At 36.6% G+C, this 16,440-nt stretch overlaps 2 protein-coding genes across 2 annotated transcripts in view; both read left to right on the top strand.

Annotated features, from left to right (window-relative positions):
• The window catches only part of LOC118209567 (CD209 antigen-like), a 91,804-nt gene that overhangs the window by 43,845 nt on the left and 31,519 nt on the right, over positions 1-16,440 (top strand). The window lies entirely within an intron of this gene.
• Positions 1-16,440, top strand: part of LOC118209565 — a 107,441-nt gene that overhangs the window by 87,109 nt on the left and 3,892 nt on the right. Inside the window, exon 24 of the mRNA XM_035385001.1 lies at positions 8,977-9,128. Within this exon, the coding sequence (XP_035240892.1) occupies positions 8,977-9,128 (152 nt within the window). The remainder of the gene's footprint in view (positions 1-8,976; positions 9,129-16,440) is intronic.

Below are 16,440 nucleotides of genomic sequence, written 5' to 3'. Positions count from 1 at the left end.
GCTGTGGTTTTACCTGGGGTTGATGTTGCTATCCCCAGGAGATAAATCTTTTTCATGACTTGTAGTGGTACTGGGCCAGAGTATGCACAATCACAATGTTGAGCATTGCTGTTGATATTAACCAATTGAAGATACAAATATTCACAAATTTTTTAAAAAGCCAAAGGCTGTTTATATCTCATTCTTTCCGGTTGTCTGTGACTGTTGGTCTTAATTTTCCATTGACTCAGTTGTCATATCTATTTTAAACTGTTAAGCGAACAGCTTTCTTGATGTCAAGTAACCATTTTAGAAACCTGAATGTTTCTTAATTTGAACCATGAATCTGCTAGTATCTGTTAGCATAGCTTGACTTTAACACTCTCCCCCCAAAAGTGTGGCTGCTTACCCCAATATATACATAGCTTCACTCCTCTGCCTGACTCGGCCAGCTGTATATTCTTATTATTTTATTTATTTAAGCTTTATTTATACAGGGTAGGTTGACTGAGCATGTATGTTCTTTTACAGCAATGCCCTGTTTCACACACTCTTAGATACCCAACCACACAATAAATTACTTAAAATCAGTAATAAAATATAGATAAAAACATAGTAAGTTCAAAAACAGTCGTAGCAACCAATTGCATTAAGTTCTTTGCTTTTTATAACTGATTTAAATTCTCAAAGAGTAATCAGGTCTGTGAGCCGAACCTCCCTCTGTAAGCTATTCCAGGCAGATAGTGCAGAGAACTTAAAAGCCTTTTTACCTAGCTCAGTACGGACAGTAGGAACTTTCATTATCAAAGTATCATGTGATCCTGACTGGTATGCATCATAATTCTGGGTCAAATAACTAGAAAGGCAGCTGGGGAGAATTCCCAAAATTGTCTTAAATAAAAACATACCAGTGGCTAAGTTGATGGTCGATGCATAGAAAGAGCTGGCCCACCAAGCACCAAGTACAGTGAGCAATAATGAGTTAGCCTTTTTCTTGTGATAAATCTGAGGGCTCCATGATACACTTTGTCTATTATGTGAAGATGATAGGTATGTGCGTTCATGTAATATACATCACCATAATCACAAACTGGCAATAAGGTAGTTTTGACAAATGTACATTTACAGAGAAACTCGATTTATTTCTAAAGTAAAAACCCAAATTCAACTTGAGTTTCTTAACCAGATGTTGGAATGATAGTTAAAAGAGAGCTGACCATCAAGTAAGAACCGTAAGTATAGCTAGTTACAGGCTCAATAGATTGGCCTTGTAAAATGGTAATAGTTTGGTTTAATGATGTGTACTAACTATTTTAGAAAACAATAAGCATGGCATCTTGAGTTGGCATGTACTTTTTAATGACAAATAAAACCATCAGTGGATGTTCCCAGTAGGTTTGTATGGGACATGTTATGTTATGAGACTTTTTGAGGAATGTTCTTGTCCTGTTATCTCACAACCAAACAGGAATCTATGCTGAGTCTCCCCAGTGTTCTTGAAATGTTTAGTGTTAGTTGGGGATATGTTTATGCGTCTTCTTTGAAGTCAAAGAGACAAAATTATTTTGACATAGACAATAACTATTCTATTTTATTATATATTTATTTATGTATTTTTAAGTGCTTTCCCACTTTTTTCCGAGTTTGAATGCATCTTCAGCGCTTATTGCTGAAACTTCGTTATCGTTTCGGAAGAGTGCAGAGAAGGATGTGGTCTCCTCCAAAGCACAGGATGTCAGCCACTGCTTCTTATCACGCCGTAGTCCAGCCCTAGCAGAGGGGAGTTGGAGGAAGACACTTTATGTGCAGCTCAACAGTTGGACCACAGGTGCCAGATTGACCAGCCCTAGTGTGCGATTAGATTCTGTCTCAAACACTCTTTTCTTTGGGTGATGTCAGTTGTGCATCTCCCTGCTGGGCTATCAGTCACAGTTCTTTAACAGAATGAGCCACAAAGGAGCCCCGTACTCTATTCTATTTTGAAAGTATAATAAGTACAGCTTTGTGAAACTGATGTGACACAAAAACAAAATCTCAAGTTTCCTCCTTCCTCTCCTTCCACAAGCACTTCCTCTGGTTCCACTGTTTTTCATCTTACTCCTTCTCTCTTCCCCTCTCGATGTGTCCTCCCCATCCATTTTAATGCTGTCTTCCATGCCATTTGAAAGTGTAGGTCTAGATGTAACACAGCAATTGTTTAAACGTGTTAGTGTTAACAGGAACACATGCCCTTTAGTGTGTGATGCATCATTCAACAGGAAATGTAAACTTTTGATGACAATGGTGAAGAAAGCACAAACACGCACACACGCGTGCGCGCACACACACGCACAGAAACAATATATTAGAACAGAACCTTATCTGACCCCCAATGGGCAGAGTCTTACATCCCACACACTTGCTTTTCTTCTGAAGAGCTGAACATTTTTTGACCTAATGTAGTCACATAAAATTGAGATCGAAATGGGGTAGGCCCACGCTCTTATATTCATTTAGGAGTGCAGGCCTGCTGTATTTTTATTTTGTGAATATTTGGTAGTTACGTAGGTGAATATCAGTAGTGAATTTTTATTTGCTGTTGAAAAACTTTACTGCAGTATGTTTGGTTTTAAATTGAAAAAAGACTAGCTACAAGAACAACTATATAAAACATCAAAGAAATGAGACATTCTGCTTAACTGGTCTGTTTTCTTGACCACAGGGCGCAGTGGGCAAAGCTCACATCCCTACAGACGGGCTGCAGTGTGTCTGGGGCTGCTGTGTGCTCTCTTATTGGCTGCCACATTAGTCCTGTGTGTCCTCTGTGAGTAACTGTCTGTGTCTCTTCACTGTCATTTAAAAGTAAAAAACGGATCGGTTTTGCCATTTTACAAATTAATATCATATAGTAGGATTCAGGGTATTGCTTCTGGCCAATCCCTTTCATTTTCATCCAGCTGTTTATACACATTCTATTAAAAACAAAAATTATATACTTTTACAAATAATAAATAAGTTACTACATAAGAGCCAATATGTGATGTTGATCATTGCTGGCCATTACTTTTTTCAAAAACCATTTAACATTTTTACCAAAACAGTTTGACACTGTAATTGAGACACATTTAATTTGGACGAGAAGCAAAGTGTCACGGCGCGGGTGGGGGGGACCCAAACGCAGAGGGAAAAGAAAACACAAATCCAAAATGGGAGGGGAACAAAGACTTTACTATAGACAGAAAAACAAGCAGGGAACAGACAAGGCCACAAAGGGAAAAAACACGAACTCAAAAAATCTCTAAATAAAACAGAAAACAAGAGGAACTCAAACACGGGCAGGACAGAACACAGTCAGGGCAGAACGCAGGCAGGCAGAACACAAGGGCAAATAAACAAGTCAGGGACTAAACAAGTCAGGGACTAAACAAGTCAGGGACTAAACAAGTCAGGGACTAAACAAGTCAGGGACTAAACAAGTCAGGGACTAAACAAGTCAGGGACTAAACAAGTCAGGGACTAAACAAGTCAGGGACTAAACAAGTCAGGGACTAAACAAGTCAGGGACTAAACAAGTCAGGGACTAAACAAGTCAGGGACTAAACAAGTCAGGGACTAAACAAGTCAGGAACTAAACAAGTCAGGAACTAAACAAGTCAGGAACAAAACAAGTCAGGAACAAAACAAGTCAGGAACAAAACAAGTCAGGAAACAAACACAAGCAGGCAGGTACATGTAAGTCAGGAAACAAACACAAGCAGGCAGGTACATGTAAGTCAGGGAACAAACACAAGCAGGCAGGTACATGTAAGTCAGGGAACAAACACAAACAGGTAAAAGAACGCAGGCAGGTATAAATGGACTGAACATACATCGGTAACAAACACAAGGCAGAACAAACGCAAGGAACCAGCACCCGAGTCAAGGGAACAGAGAACTTAAATAGACAAGGGTAACAAGACACAGGTGAACTCAAAAAACAATCAAACCAGAAGGAGGGGATAAGACAGGTGGGAACAATGATGGGATAACGAGACAATGAAACAATCATACAATTAACAGGGGGGGAGCAGGGCACAAAACAGAAGTGCCGCCATCTGGCGGCCCAACAGGGGAAACACAGACAGGAAAACAGGACCATGACACAAAGACTTCCTCATGAAATGCACTTTTTGCATGTTTTTTCTTATATATATATATACTGTATATAAATAAATGTATATATTTATAAAATTATATAATTTATGTAACTTGTCACCCATCTGTATGCATAAACAATGGTTATTCATAATTCTCCAACATTGTGTAAAGTAATAAAAGTAATACATTGATTTTACAACACAATTAAAATTTCACTCATAGTTTGCCTAAATTTCTTCATTCACAGGTCACAAACCTAAAAAATGATGTGGCTTTGAGCTTTTGTTTCCAAAGATTAGTACAGTGGTCTGTATCATACTGAACTGTGGTGAATTTCGGTAAATGTCCTTAATCAATACTTTTATTTCCTAAAGAATGCATTTCCCTTTGTGTATTAGATACCAGTCTATCAGGGAACTATTCAATGTTGGAGAGAGACCTGGAGGAGCCCAGACGCAATTGCAGCACCATGAATAAAGAGAAGGTACACCAACCGAGTAAGTACAATGAAATATTTAAGAAACTCCCCTTTTTGGAGCAGTACTGGCCCTCCAGTTCACAGAGTGAGTGGTGCTACTCTGTTGTTCATCTGCAGAAAAGCATTTACATTTACACTATTACAAATGAAAATGTAATTTTCAGAGTCTGCTGCCTGTTCCTCCTGTGATCCTAGTACACTGTCATTTTAAAGTAAAAAACAAATCTGTTCTGTCATTTTACAAATGAACATCATATAGTGAGGATCACATATGCAGGATATTGCTTTTGGCTAATCCCCTCTATTTTCACCCAGCTGTTGATGAGCATTCTATTTTAAGAAAAAATAAATATTTATAAGTAATAAATAAGTTGCGACATAAAAGCTAATATGTGATGTTGATGCCTTGATCACTTTTGGTCATTATTTGTTTCAAATACCACTCAACATGCTTAGCAAAACACAGTTTGACAATGTAATTGAGACACATTTAATTTGGACGAGAAGCAAACACTTCATCCTGAAATGCATTTTTTGTTGTTGCATGATTGATTTTTATTGTAGTGTTGATTCTATAATTTACATAAAAAATGTATATATTTTTAAAAAATTAAAATATAATTTGTCACCCATCTGTATATAGATATTTATTCATTCACATATACTATTAAATATATACTGCAATATTCTTACAGAGCCCAAATAACCAAAAAAAATTGTTCATAATTCTCTAACACTGTGTAAATGAATACATTGATTTAACAACACAAATTTAAATTTCACTCAACTTTAAAAAATATTTTTACTAGTATGCCTATATTTCTTCATTCACAGTTCACAAACTTAAATGATGAGGTCAGCCTATGGCTTTTAGCTTCTGTTTCCGCAATTTAGCACAGTGGTCTGTGTCATCCTGATAAGTGGTCATTTGATAATTTTTTTCTAAGAATTGCCCTTCTCTTTGTGTATTAAATACAATTCAATCAGAGAAATATTCAATGTTTGAGAAAGAACTGGAGGAGCTCAGAACCAGTTGCAGCACCATGAATAAAGAGAAGGTCCAACAACAGGGTAAGTACAATGAAATATTTAAGAAACTTCCCTTTTTGGAGCAGTACTGTCCCTCCAGTTCACAGAGTGAGTGGTGCTACTCTGTTGTGCATCTGCAGAAAAGCATTTACATTTACCCTGTTACATACGAAAAGGTAATTCTCAGAGTCTGCTGCCTGTTCCTCCTGTCATCCTAGTAAACTGTCATTTTAAAGTAAAAAACAAATCTGTTCTGTCATTTTACAAATGAATATCATATAGTGAGGTTCACATATGCAGGATATTGCTTTTGGCCAATCCCCTCTATTTTCACCCAGCTGTTGATGTGCATTCTATTTTAAGAAAAATAAATATTTATAAGTAATAAATAAGTTGCGACATAAGAGCTAATATGTGATGTTGATGCCTTGATCACATTTGATCATTATTTTTTTCAAATACCACTCAACATGCTTAGCAAAACACAGTTTGACAATGTAATTGAGACACATTTAATTTGGACGAGAAGCAAACACTTCATCCTGAAATGCATTTTTTGTTGTTGCATGATTGATCTTTATTGTGTGTTGATTCTATAATTTACACAAAAAATGTATATATTTTAAAAAAAATTAAATATAATTTGTCACCCATCTGTATATAGATATTAATTCATTCACATATACTGTTAAATATATACTGCAATATTCTTACAGAGCCCAAATAAACAAAAAGATTGTTAATAATTCTCTAACACTGTGTAAATTAATACATTGATTTAACAACACAAATTTAAATCTCACTCAACTTAAAAATTTTTTTTTACAAGTATGCCTATATTTCTTCATTCACAGTTCACAAACTTAAATGATGAGGTCAGCCTATGGCTTTGAGCTTCTGTTTCCACAATTTAGCACAGTGGTCTGTGTCATCCTGATAAGTGGTCATATTTTTTGATAATTTTTTTCTAAGGATTGCCCTTCTCCTTGTGTATTAAATACAATTCAATCAGGCAAATATTCAATTTTGGAGAGAGAAATGGAGGAGCTCAGAACCAGTTACAACACCATGAATAAAGAGAAGGTCCAACAACAGGGTAAGTACAATGAAGTATTTAAGAAACTCGCCTTTTTTGAGCAGTACTGGCCCTCCAGTTCACAGAGTGAGTGGTGCTACTCTGTTGTGCATCTGCAGAAAAGCATTTACATTTACACTATTACATATGAAAATGTAATTTTCAGAGTCTGCTGCCTGTTCCTCCTGTGATCCTAGTACACTGTCATTTTAAAGTAAAAAACAAATCTGTTCTGTCATTTTACAAATGAACATCATATAGTGAGGATCACATATGCAGGATATTGCTTTTGGCTAATCCCCTCTATTTTCACCCAGCTGTTGATGAGCATTCTATTTTAAGAAAAAATAAATATTTATAAGTAATAAATAAGTTGCGACATAAAAGCTAATATGTGATGTTGATGCCTTGATCACTTTTGGTCATTATTTGTTTCAAATACCACTCAACATGCTTAGCAAAACACAGTTTGACAATGTAATTGAGACACATTTAATTTGGACGAGAAGCAAACACTTCATCCTGAAATGCATTTTTTGTTGTTGCATGATTGATTTTTATTGTAGTGTTGATTCTATAATTTACATAAAAAATGTATATATTTTTAAAAAATTAAAATATAATTTGTCACCCATCTGTATATAGATATTTATTCATTCACATATACTATTAAATATATACTGCAATATTCTTACAGAGCCCAAATAACCAAAAAAAATTGTTCATAATTCTCTAACACTGTGTAAATGAATACATTGATTTAACAACACAAATTTAAATTTCACTCAACTTTAAAAAATATTTTTACTAGTATGCCTATATTTCTTCATTCACAGTTCACAAACTTAAATGATGAGGTCAGCCTATGGCTTTTAGCTTCTGTTTCCGCAATTTAGCACAGTGGTCTGTGTCATCCTGATAAGTGGTCATTTGATAATTTTTTTCTAAGAATTGCCCTTCTCCTTGTGTATTAAATACAATTCAATCAGAGAAATATTCAATGTTTGAGAAAGAACTGGAGGAGCTCAGAACCAGTTGCAGCACCATGAATAAAGAGAAGGTCCAACAACAGGGTAAGTACAATGAAATATTTAAGAAACTTCCCTTTTTGGAGCAGTACTGTCCCTCCAGTTCACAGAGTGAGTGGTGCTACTCTGTTGTGCATCTGCAGAAAAGCATTTACATTTACCCTGTTACATACGAAAAGGTAATTCTCAGAGTCTGCTGCCTGTTCCTCCTGTCATCCTAGTAAACTGTCATTTTAAAGTAAAAAACAAATCTGTTCTGTCATTTTACAAATGAATATCATATAGTGAGGTTCACATATGCAGGATATTGCTTTTGGCCAATCCCCTCTATTTTCACCCAGCTGTTGATGTGCATTCTATTTTAAGAAAAATAAATATTTATAAGTAATAAATAAGTTGCGACATAAGAGCTAATATGTGATGTTGATGCCTTGATCACATTTGATCATTATTTTTTTCAAATACCACTCAACATGCTTAGCAAATCACAGTTTGACAATGTAATTGAGACACATTTAATTTGGACGAGAAGCAAACACTTCACCCTGAAATGCATTTTTTGTTGTTGCATGATTGATCTTTATTGTAGTGTTGATTCTATAATTTACATAAAAAATGTATATATTTAAAAAATTTTAAAATATAATTTGTCACCCATCTGTATATAGATATTTATTCATTCATATATACTGTTAAATATATACTGCAATATTCTTACAGAGCCCAAATAAACAAAACAATTGTTCATAATTCTCTAACACTGTGTGAATTAATACATTGATTTAACAACACAAATTTAAATTTCACTCAACTTTTAAAATTTTTTTTACTAGTATGCCTATATTTCTTCATTCACAGTTCACAAACTTAAATGATGAGGTCAGCCTATGACTTTGAGCTTCTGTTTCCACAATTTAGCACAGTGGTCTGTGTCATCCTGATAAGTGGTAATTTTTTTGATAATTCTTTTCTAAGAATTGCCCTTCTCCTTGTGTATTAAATACAAATCAATCAGAGAAATATTCAATGTTGGAGAGAGAACTGGAGGAGCTCAGAAGCAGTTGCAGCACCATGAATGAAGAGAAGGTCCAGCAACAGACAAATTACAATGCAATATTAAAGAAACTCCCCTTTTTGGAGCTGTACTGTCCCTCCAGTTCACAGAGTGAGTGGTGCTACTCTGTTGTTCATCTGCAGAAAAGAATTTACATTTACACTATTACATATGAAAATGTAATTCTCTGAGTCTGCTGCCTGTTCCTCCTGTACAGGCAGAGTGTGTGAACCCTGTCCACAGGGCTGGTCACAGTTCTCTTCCAAGTGTTACTACTTCTCTAATGAGAAGAAGAATTGGTTTGACAGTCGCAGTGACTGCATTAAAAGGGGAGCTGACCTGGTGATTATAGAGAGTGGAGAGGAACAGGTAAGGCTCCGTGAAAGAATTAATGAATGAGACGGTGAGTGAGTGCATGGAGATAAAACTGGTAACATACATTCATAAGTAGCCACTGCAAATGTAATTATGTTTCTCATCTTGTGTTGGTTCTTACAATCTAACGTGTTCAATATTAACACTATGAGTGAATTGCATATATCAGTGGGGTGTGGCTCATGCTGTAGCTCAGTATCTCTCAGATCCAGAAAGTGTCAGTATGGGCTGTTTGTCTCCCAGTGTCTACATCCACAGAGAGAGCAGTGAGGGTCATTCTGTGCTTGTTTTCAGCGGTTCATCACCAACATAGCAAAATACTGTACCTGGATTGGACTGAGTCTCTCAGCAATTAAGGGTAACTGGCTCTGGGTGGATAGAACCCCTCTGCAGAAAGGGTAAGAATTCTTACACAAAAATTAAAATTAAAATTATAAAAATTATAAAATTATAGACAGACACAATCCTGTATAATTTGAAACAACATCTAGGCAGATCAGAAATATGAATGTTTCTCTGATGTAAGCCAGTCTAAGGTTTGTGTTACTGCAGTGAAATATGTCACTGGATATATTTCTGGTTATGCATATGTGTACTTTACCCTTTTTATCTTTAATATTGTTCTGTTTGGATGATGAGGTTGATTTAATGAGTACAGTTAATCCAGAATTATCTTCCAACAAGATATATAATTACGCTGTCTGAACTCTCTGTGTCACTGATGGCAATAGACAGAGAATGAGAAGGAGTCACTGTAGCTCTGTAGAAAACCGCAGAGAAGTAGAGCTTCTGTGTCTCAGTCTTTGCTTTCTTTTCAGATTCTGGGGGAGTGGAAAGCCAGATGATCAAAGTGGGTTTGATTGTGCCATGATTGCCCCTGAGATTAATGGATGGGATGATTATTACTGTTCTAATATGGAGAAATGGATCTGTGAAACGAATGCTCTGCTCCCCTAAACCATTTTTTTCATTGTATGTTTTTGGTTATTTTACCTTGTGAGAGGCAGCTGAACATCGCAGGTTTGACAGTCAAACATAGGACCAATAAAATGACCACAAGGTTTCTTTTGGGAATATATGGAATATACATACTGCACTGCTATGTTAACTAGAAATGTGTCTGTGAGACTAAGCTTTATTAAATGCATTGATATAACAGTACATGCAGAGTAGATTTAAGCTATTACATGACTGGTTCTATGGACGTACTGTAAGTATATGAAACCATACATTTAAAATGGTCCTCATTCTGCGGTTGTGATACTGTACATTTACACTGAAATTGAGAACAGCTGTCACTTTTCTACAAAAGTTGATATGTAATGTGTTCATTTTGTGGAATTATCTGCTGATAGAAAGAGCTCTCAGTGAGTGTATATTATTTATGCATGTAGTGCTAAAGTTTAGAAAGGAGGAAATACAATTTTGTTTATCATTGTCATTTCTGTCATTTTTTCTTTTTTACTCATAAACTGAAAAGTAACACTGTTACTTTGTGGCTGAGTATATATAAGGTGGAAAAAACCCACGATAGGATAAGTGTGATAAAAAATAAACAGGAAACGTGAAATAATGGAAGACAGAAATTCAAGACGAGTGCAAACAATGAAAAAATGTAGACACAAACCAAAGGAAAGAAGGCCCTCATTATTAGTAGATCATGTCTTTTTTAAATTTAGAGATACTCTGTTTTCTGAGAAATACGCTGTCGTTCTGATGATGCTGTTTTATTTGTTGTTCATTGGTGATCACAAAGCCGGTACTTCGGTTTTTTGTACATGCTAAGCTGGTACTCAATCCTGGCCCTGGATCTGTAGCATGTGTCACATCTGGAGCAGGAGAAAGGCATTTTAATTGTGTTATTGCGGGATCAACAAGATGGAAAACAATCTGAGAAAAGATTGTTCAATTTTATGCGTGATTTCATCATGTCTCATGAGTGTACTCAAAAATATGAAAAAGAGCAGAATTTTAATTAGTGCTCTCATATTATGACTATAAACCTGTGTAAAACTAATAATTAGACCCGCTGTAATCACAATCCCTTTAGAACTATATTTTATTTTTTTCCATCTTTTGCATTTTTTAAATTTGCATAAAGTTCATGCTTTACTGGACCATTGCTGTTTTCTGTGTTTGATGCTGCAATTATTGTTAGCTCTCCGTTTCCCGATCAGAACTGGAGAACTTGAATCGCTCTCTGCTGGGGTGGAGTGTCATTAAACAAACGCTTTGAAGCTGCAGTGAGTACAGGTATAGCCTACACACATTTGGATATACAGTGCTGTGCGTGGCTGTTTGATTTCGGTTGAGTTCACCTTATCGAACAGAGGAAGCAAGAGAGGGGTGAAGTAGATGGCCATTGGGATGTGCACACTGTGTGCTCCCATCACTCATGGGAGTTGTAGTATCATGTAGTATTTCATTTCCGATGGCTTTTGGGGGTGGCGGGTGTTAATGTCGAGCCCTGATCAGCTTCCTGATCTCTCAATGCGAGTTTATTTTCTGCTCAAGTACCACCGACCACAGTGACACAAAATATATAAAAAGCAATACTGGACTGAGGACTAGCAGCAGTTGTCAGAAATGGCAGCATTAGTCTCCAAAGATTCAGAAGGCATATACACTGACCTGGCCTCTCCATACCAAGATGTGTACAGCACACTGGGCCAGACCTCACTCAACAGACCAGGAGCTCAGCACAAAGGTAAGAACACCTGCATGCTGTATTAAAGAGCAGCATAATCAAAACATCATTGTCGCTTTTAAATGAGCTTGGGGAATCTATTGTTTATTACATCAGTAGCACGAAGGGAAAACAAAATAGAATAAGAAAATTATTGCATTAAAGTTCAATCCTCAAATGTGAGCTGTGAGCTCGTAGCTCCGAGCTTGCACCTAGAGCCCAGCTCCCAGCTCCCAGCTCTCAGTTTGCTGATCCAAGCTCGCACCTCGCACCTTGGAGCTCGAGTGAGCTCAGTGCTCCCACCTCGTCGCTCTCTCATCCCAACTCCCAGCTCTAAGATCGTACCTATCAGCTCGCTCTTGCCAGAAGACCTCTTGTGTTATCGTATGCAAATTTAATTTGGAGAAATATTAGAACACAGCAATTATTGCAATGTGCATCATTGTAAGATGCAAAGGGAGGTTAATGCTGGAGTAGATACTTTTTATGTTAGAATATATTTTTATTACATATAAATGTCAAGAGACCATTAGAACACGCTTGTTTGTGTACAGGGGTTAAGCAGGGTTTTATTCTTGGGTAGTTTGTGTGGAGCTCTAGATTACTAGGTTACGTGTGGCAGTCTACCCATTTTGTATCACCATATTTATGCATTGACTTAGCCACATGTATGTTTTCATTTATAAGACAATTTTGGGAATTCTCCCCAGCTACCTTTCTTGTTATTTGACCCATCATTATGGCGCATACCAGTTAGGATCAGGCTTATTTGATGTTTTTAAATAGAAGTAGGCTTATGGATTTTAACTGTAATTTAATTAATGGATTAAGATAAACAGCTCATATAAATGGTAAATGGTAAATGGACTGCATTTATATAGCGCTTTTATCCAAAGCGCTTCACAATTGATGCCTCTCATTCGCCAGAGCAGTTAGGGATTAGGTGTCTTGCTCAAGGACACTTCTTCATGCCCAGGGAAATGGTGACACTCATCTGAAAGCATGGACTTTGGGTGGGCATGTAAATTGCAGAAAATTGGCTGTGGTTTTACCTGGAGGTTGATGTTGCTATCCCCAGGAGATAAATCTTTTTCACAACTTGTATGGTACTGGGCCAGAGTATGCACAATCACAAATGTTGAGCATCACTGTTGATATTAACCAATTGAAGATACAAATATTCACAATTTTAAAAAACAGCCAAAGGCTGTTTATATCTCATTCTTTCTGGTTGTCTGTGACTGTTGGTCTTAATTTTCCATTGACTCAGTTGTCATATCTATTTTAAACTGTTAAGCGAACAGCTTTCTTGATGTCAAGTAACCATTTTAGAAACCTGAATGTTTCATGAATCTGCTGGTATCTGTTAGCATAGCTTGACTTTAACACTCTCCCCCCAAAAGTGTGGCTGTTTACCCCAATATATACATAGCTTCACTCCTCTGCCTGACTCGGCCAGCTGTATATTCTTATTATTTTATTTATTTAAGCTTTATTTATACAGGGTAGGTTGACTGAGCATGTATGTTCTTTTACAGCAATGTCCTGTTTCACACACACTTAGATACCCAACCACACAAATAAATTACATAAAATCAGTAATAAAATATAGATAAAAACATAGGAAGTTCAAAAACAGTCGTAGCAACCAATTGCATTAAGTTCTTTGCTTTTTATAACTGATTTAAATTCTCAAAGAGTAACCAGGTCTGTGAGCCGACCCTCCCTCTGTAAGCTATTCCAGGCAGATAGTGCAGAGAACTTAAAAGCCTTTTTTCCTAGCTCAGTACGGACAGTAGGAAACTTCGTTATCAAAGTTTTTGTTATCCTTACTGGTATGCACCATAATTAAGGGGTCAAATAACATGAAACGTAGCTGGGAGGAATTCCCAAAATTGTCTCATACATGAAAACATACCTGATTCATGGATAGGGCGAGCCAACCAACCACAGAGTTCAGTGAGCAATGATGAGTGAGGCTTCTACTTGTGATAAGTCTCAGGGGTCCATGATACACTTTGTCTATTATGTGAAGATGATAGGTATGTGCGTTCATGTAATATACATCACCATAATCACAAACTGGCAATAAGGTAGTTTTGACAAATGTACATTTACAGAGAAACTCGATTTATTTCTAAAGTAAAAACCCAACTTCAACTTGAGTTTTTTAACCAGATTTTGGAATGATAGTTAAAAGAGAGCTGACCATCAAGTAAGAACCGTAAGTATAGCTAGTTACAGGCTCAATAGATTAGCCTTGTAAAATGGTAATAGTTTGGTTTAATGATGTGTACTAACTATTTTAGAAAACAATAAGCATGGCATCTTGAGTTGGCATGTACTTTTTAATGACAAATAAAACCATTAGTGGATGTTCCCAGTAGGTTTGTATGGGACATGTTATGTTATGAGACTTTTTGAGGAATATTCTTGGCCTGTTATCTCACAACCAAACAGGAATCTATGCTGAGTCTCCCCAGTGTTCTTGAAATGTTTAGTGTTAGTTGGGGATATGTTTATGCATCTTCTTTGAAGTCAAAGAGACAAAATTATTTTGACATAGACAATAACTATTCTATTTTATTATATATTTATTTATTTATTTTTAAGTGCTTTCCCACTTTTTTCCGAGTTTGAATGCATCTTCAGCGCTTATTGCTGAAACCTCGTTATCGTTTCGAAAGAGTGCAGAGAAGGATGTGGTCTCCTCCAAAGCACAGGATGTCAGCCACTGCTTCTTATCACGCCGTAGTCCAGCCCTAGCAGAGGGGAGTTGGAGGATGACACTTTATGTGCAGCTCAACGGTTGGACCACAGGTGCCAGATTGATCAGCCCTAGTGTGCGATTAGATTCTGTCAACCCAGTTGTCTCAAACGCTCTTTTCTTTGGGTGATGTCAGTTGTGCATCTCTCTGCAGGGCTATCAGTCACAGTTCCTTAACAGAATGAGTCACACAGGAGCCCCGTACTCTATTCTATTTTGAAAGTATAATAAGTACAGCTTTGTGAAACTGATGTGACACCAAAACAAAATCTCAAGTTTTCTCCTTCCTCTCCTTCCACAAGCACTTCCTCTGGTTCCACTGTTTTTCATCTTACTCCTTCTCTCTTCCCCTCTCGATGTGTCTATCCCATCCATTTTAATGCTGTCTTCCATGCCATTTGAAAGTGTAGGTCTAGATGTAACACAGCAATTGTTTAAACGTGTTAGTGTTAACAGGAACACATGCCCTTTAGTGTGTGATGCATCATTCAACAGGAAATGTTAACTTTTGATGACAATGGTGAGACAGCGCAAACACACACACACACACACGCGTGCGCGCACACACACACACACACACACACACACAGAAACAATATATTAGAACAGAACCTTATCTGACCCCCAATGGGCAGAGGCTTACATCCCACACACTTGCTTTTCTTCTGAAGAGGTGATAGTTTTTTCACCACAAATAGTCACATAAAATTGAGATAGAAATGGAGTAGGCCCACACTCTTATATTCAGTTATGAGTGCAGGCCTCCTGTATTTGGTAGTTTTGTTTGTAGTAGTGGATTTTTATTTGCTGTTGTAAAGCTTTAATTTACTGCATTATGTTTGGATTGAAAAAAAAGAAAACTAGCAACAAGAACAATATAAAATATCAAATTGACATTCTGCTTAACTGGTTTGTTTTCTTGACCACAGGGCACAGTGGGCAAAGCTCACATCCCTACAGACGGGCTGCAGTGTGTCTGGGGCTGCTGTGTGCTCTCTTACTGGCTGCCACATTAGTCCTGTGTGTCCTCTGTGAGTAACTGTCTGCGTCTCTTTACTGTCATTTAAAAGTAAAAAACGGATCGGTTTTGCCATTTTACAAATTAATATCATATAGTGGGATTCAGGGTATTGCTTCTGGCCAATCCCTTTCATTTTCATCCAGCTGTTTATGCACATTCTATTAAAAAAAATAATAATTATACATTTACAAATAATAAATAAGTTACTACATAAGAGCTAATATGTGATGTTGATGCCTTGATCATTGCTGGTCATTATTTTTTTCAAAAACCATTCAACATTCTTACCAAAACACAGTTTGACAATGTAATTGAGACATATTTTTTTTCATTCACATATATACTAAAATAGTTTTACAGAGCCCAAATAAAAAATGGTTATTCATAATTCTCCAACATTGTGTAAAGTAATAAAAGTAATACATTGATTTTACAACACAATTAAAATTTCACTCAACATTTTAAAATACTTTTTTCATAGTTTGCCTAAATTTCTTCATTCACAGGTCACAAACCTAAAAAATGATGTGGCTTTGAGCTTTTGTTTCCAAATATTAGTACAGTGGTCTGTATCATACTGAACTGTGGTGAATTTCGGTAAATGTCCTTAATCAATACTTTTATTTCCTAAAGAATGCATTTCCCTTTGTGTATTAGATACCAGTCTATCAGGGAACTATTCAATGTTGGAGAGAGAACTGAAGGAGCTCAGACGCAATTGCAGCACCATGAATGAAGAGAAGGTCCACCAACAGAGTAAGTACAATGAAATATTTAAGAAACTCGCCTTTTTGGAGCAGTACTGTGCCTCCAGTTCACAGAGTGAGTGGTG

The sequence above is a fragment of the Anguilla anguilla genome, chromosome 12 (assembly GCF_013347855.1).
Source record: "Anguilla anguilla isolate fAngAng1 chromosome 12, fAngAng1.pri, whole genome shotgun sequence".
NCBI classification, from domain to species: domain Eukaryota; kingdom Metazoa; phylum Chordata; class Actinopteri; order Anguilliformes; family Anguillidae; genus Anguilla; species Anguilla anguilla.
The sequence above is the reverse complement of the archived record's forward strand: the minus strand, read 5'-3'. Positions and strand labels throughout refer to the sequence as shown.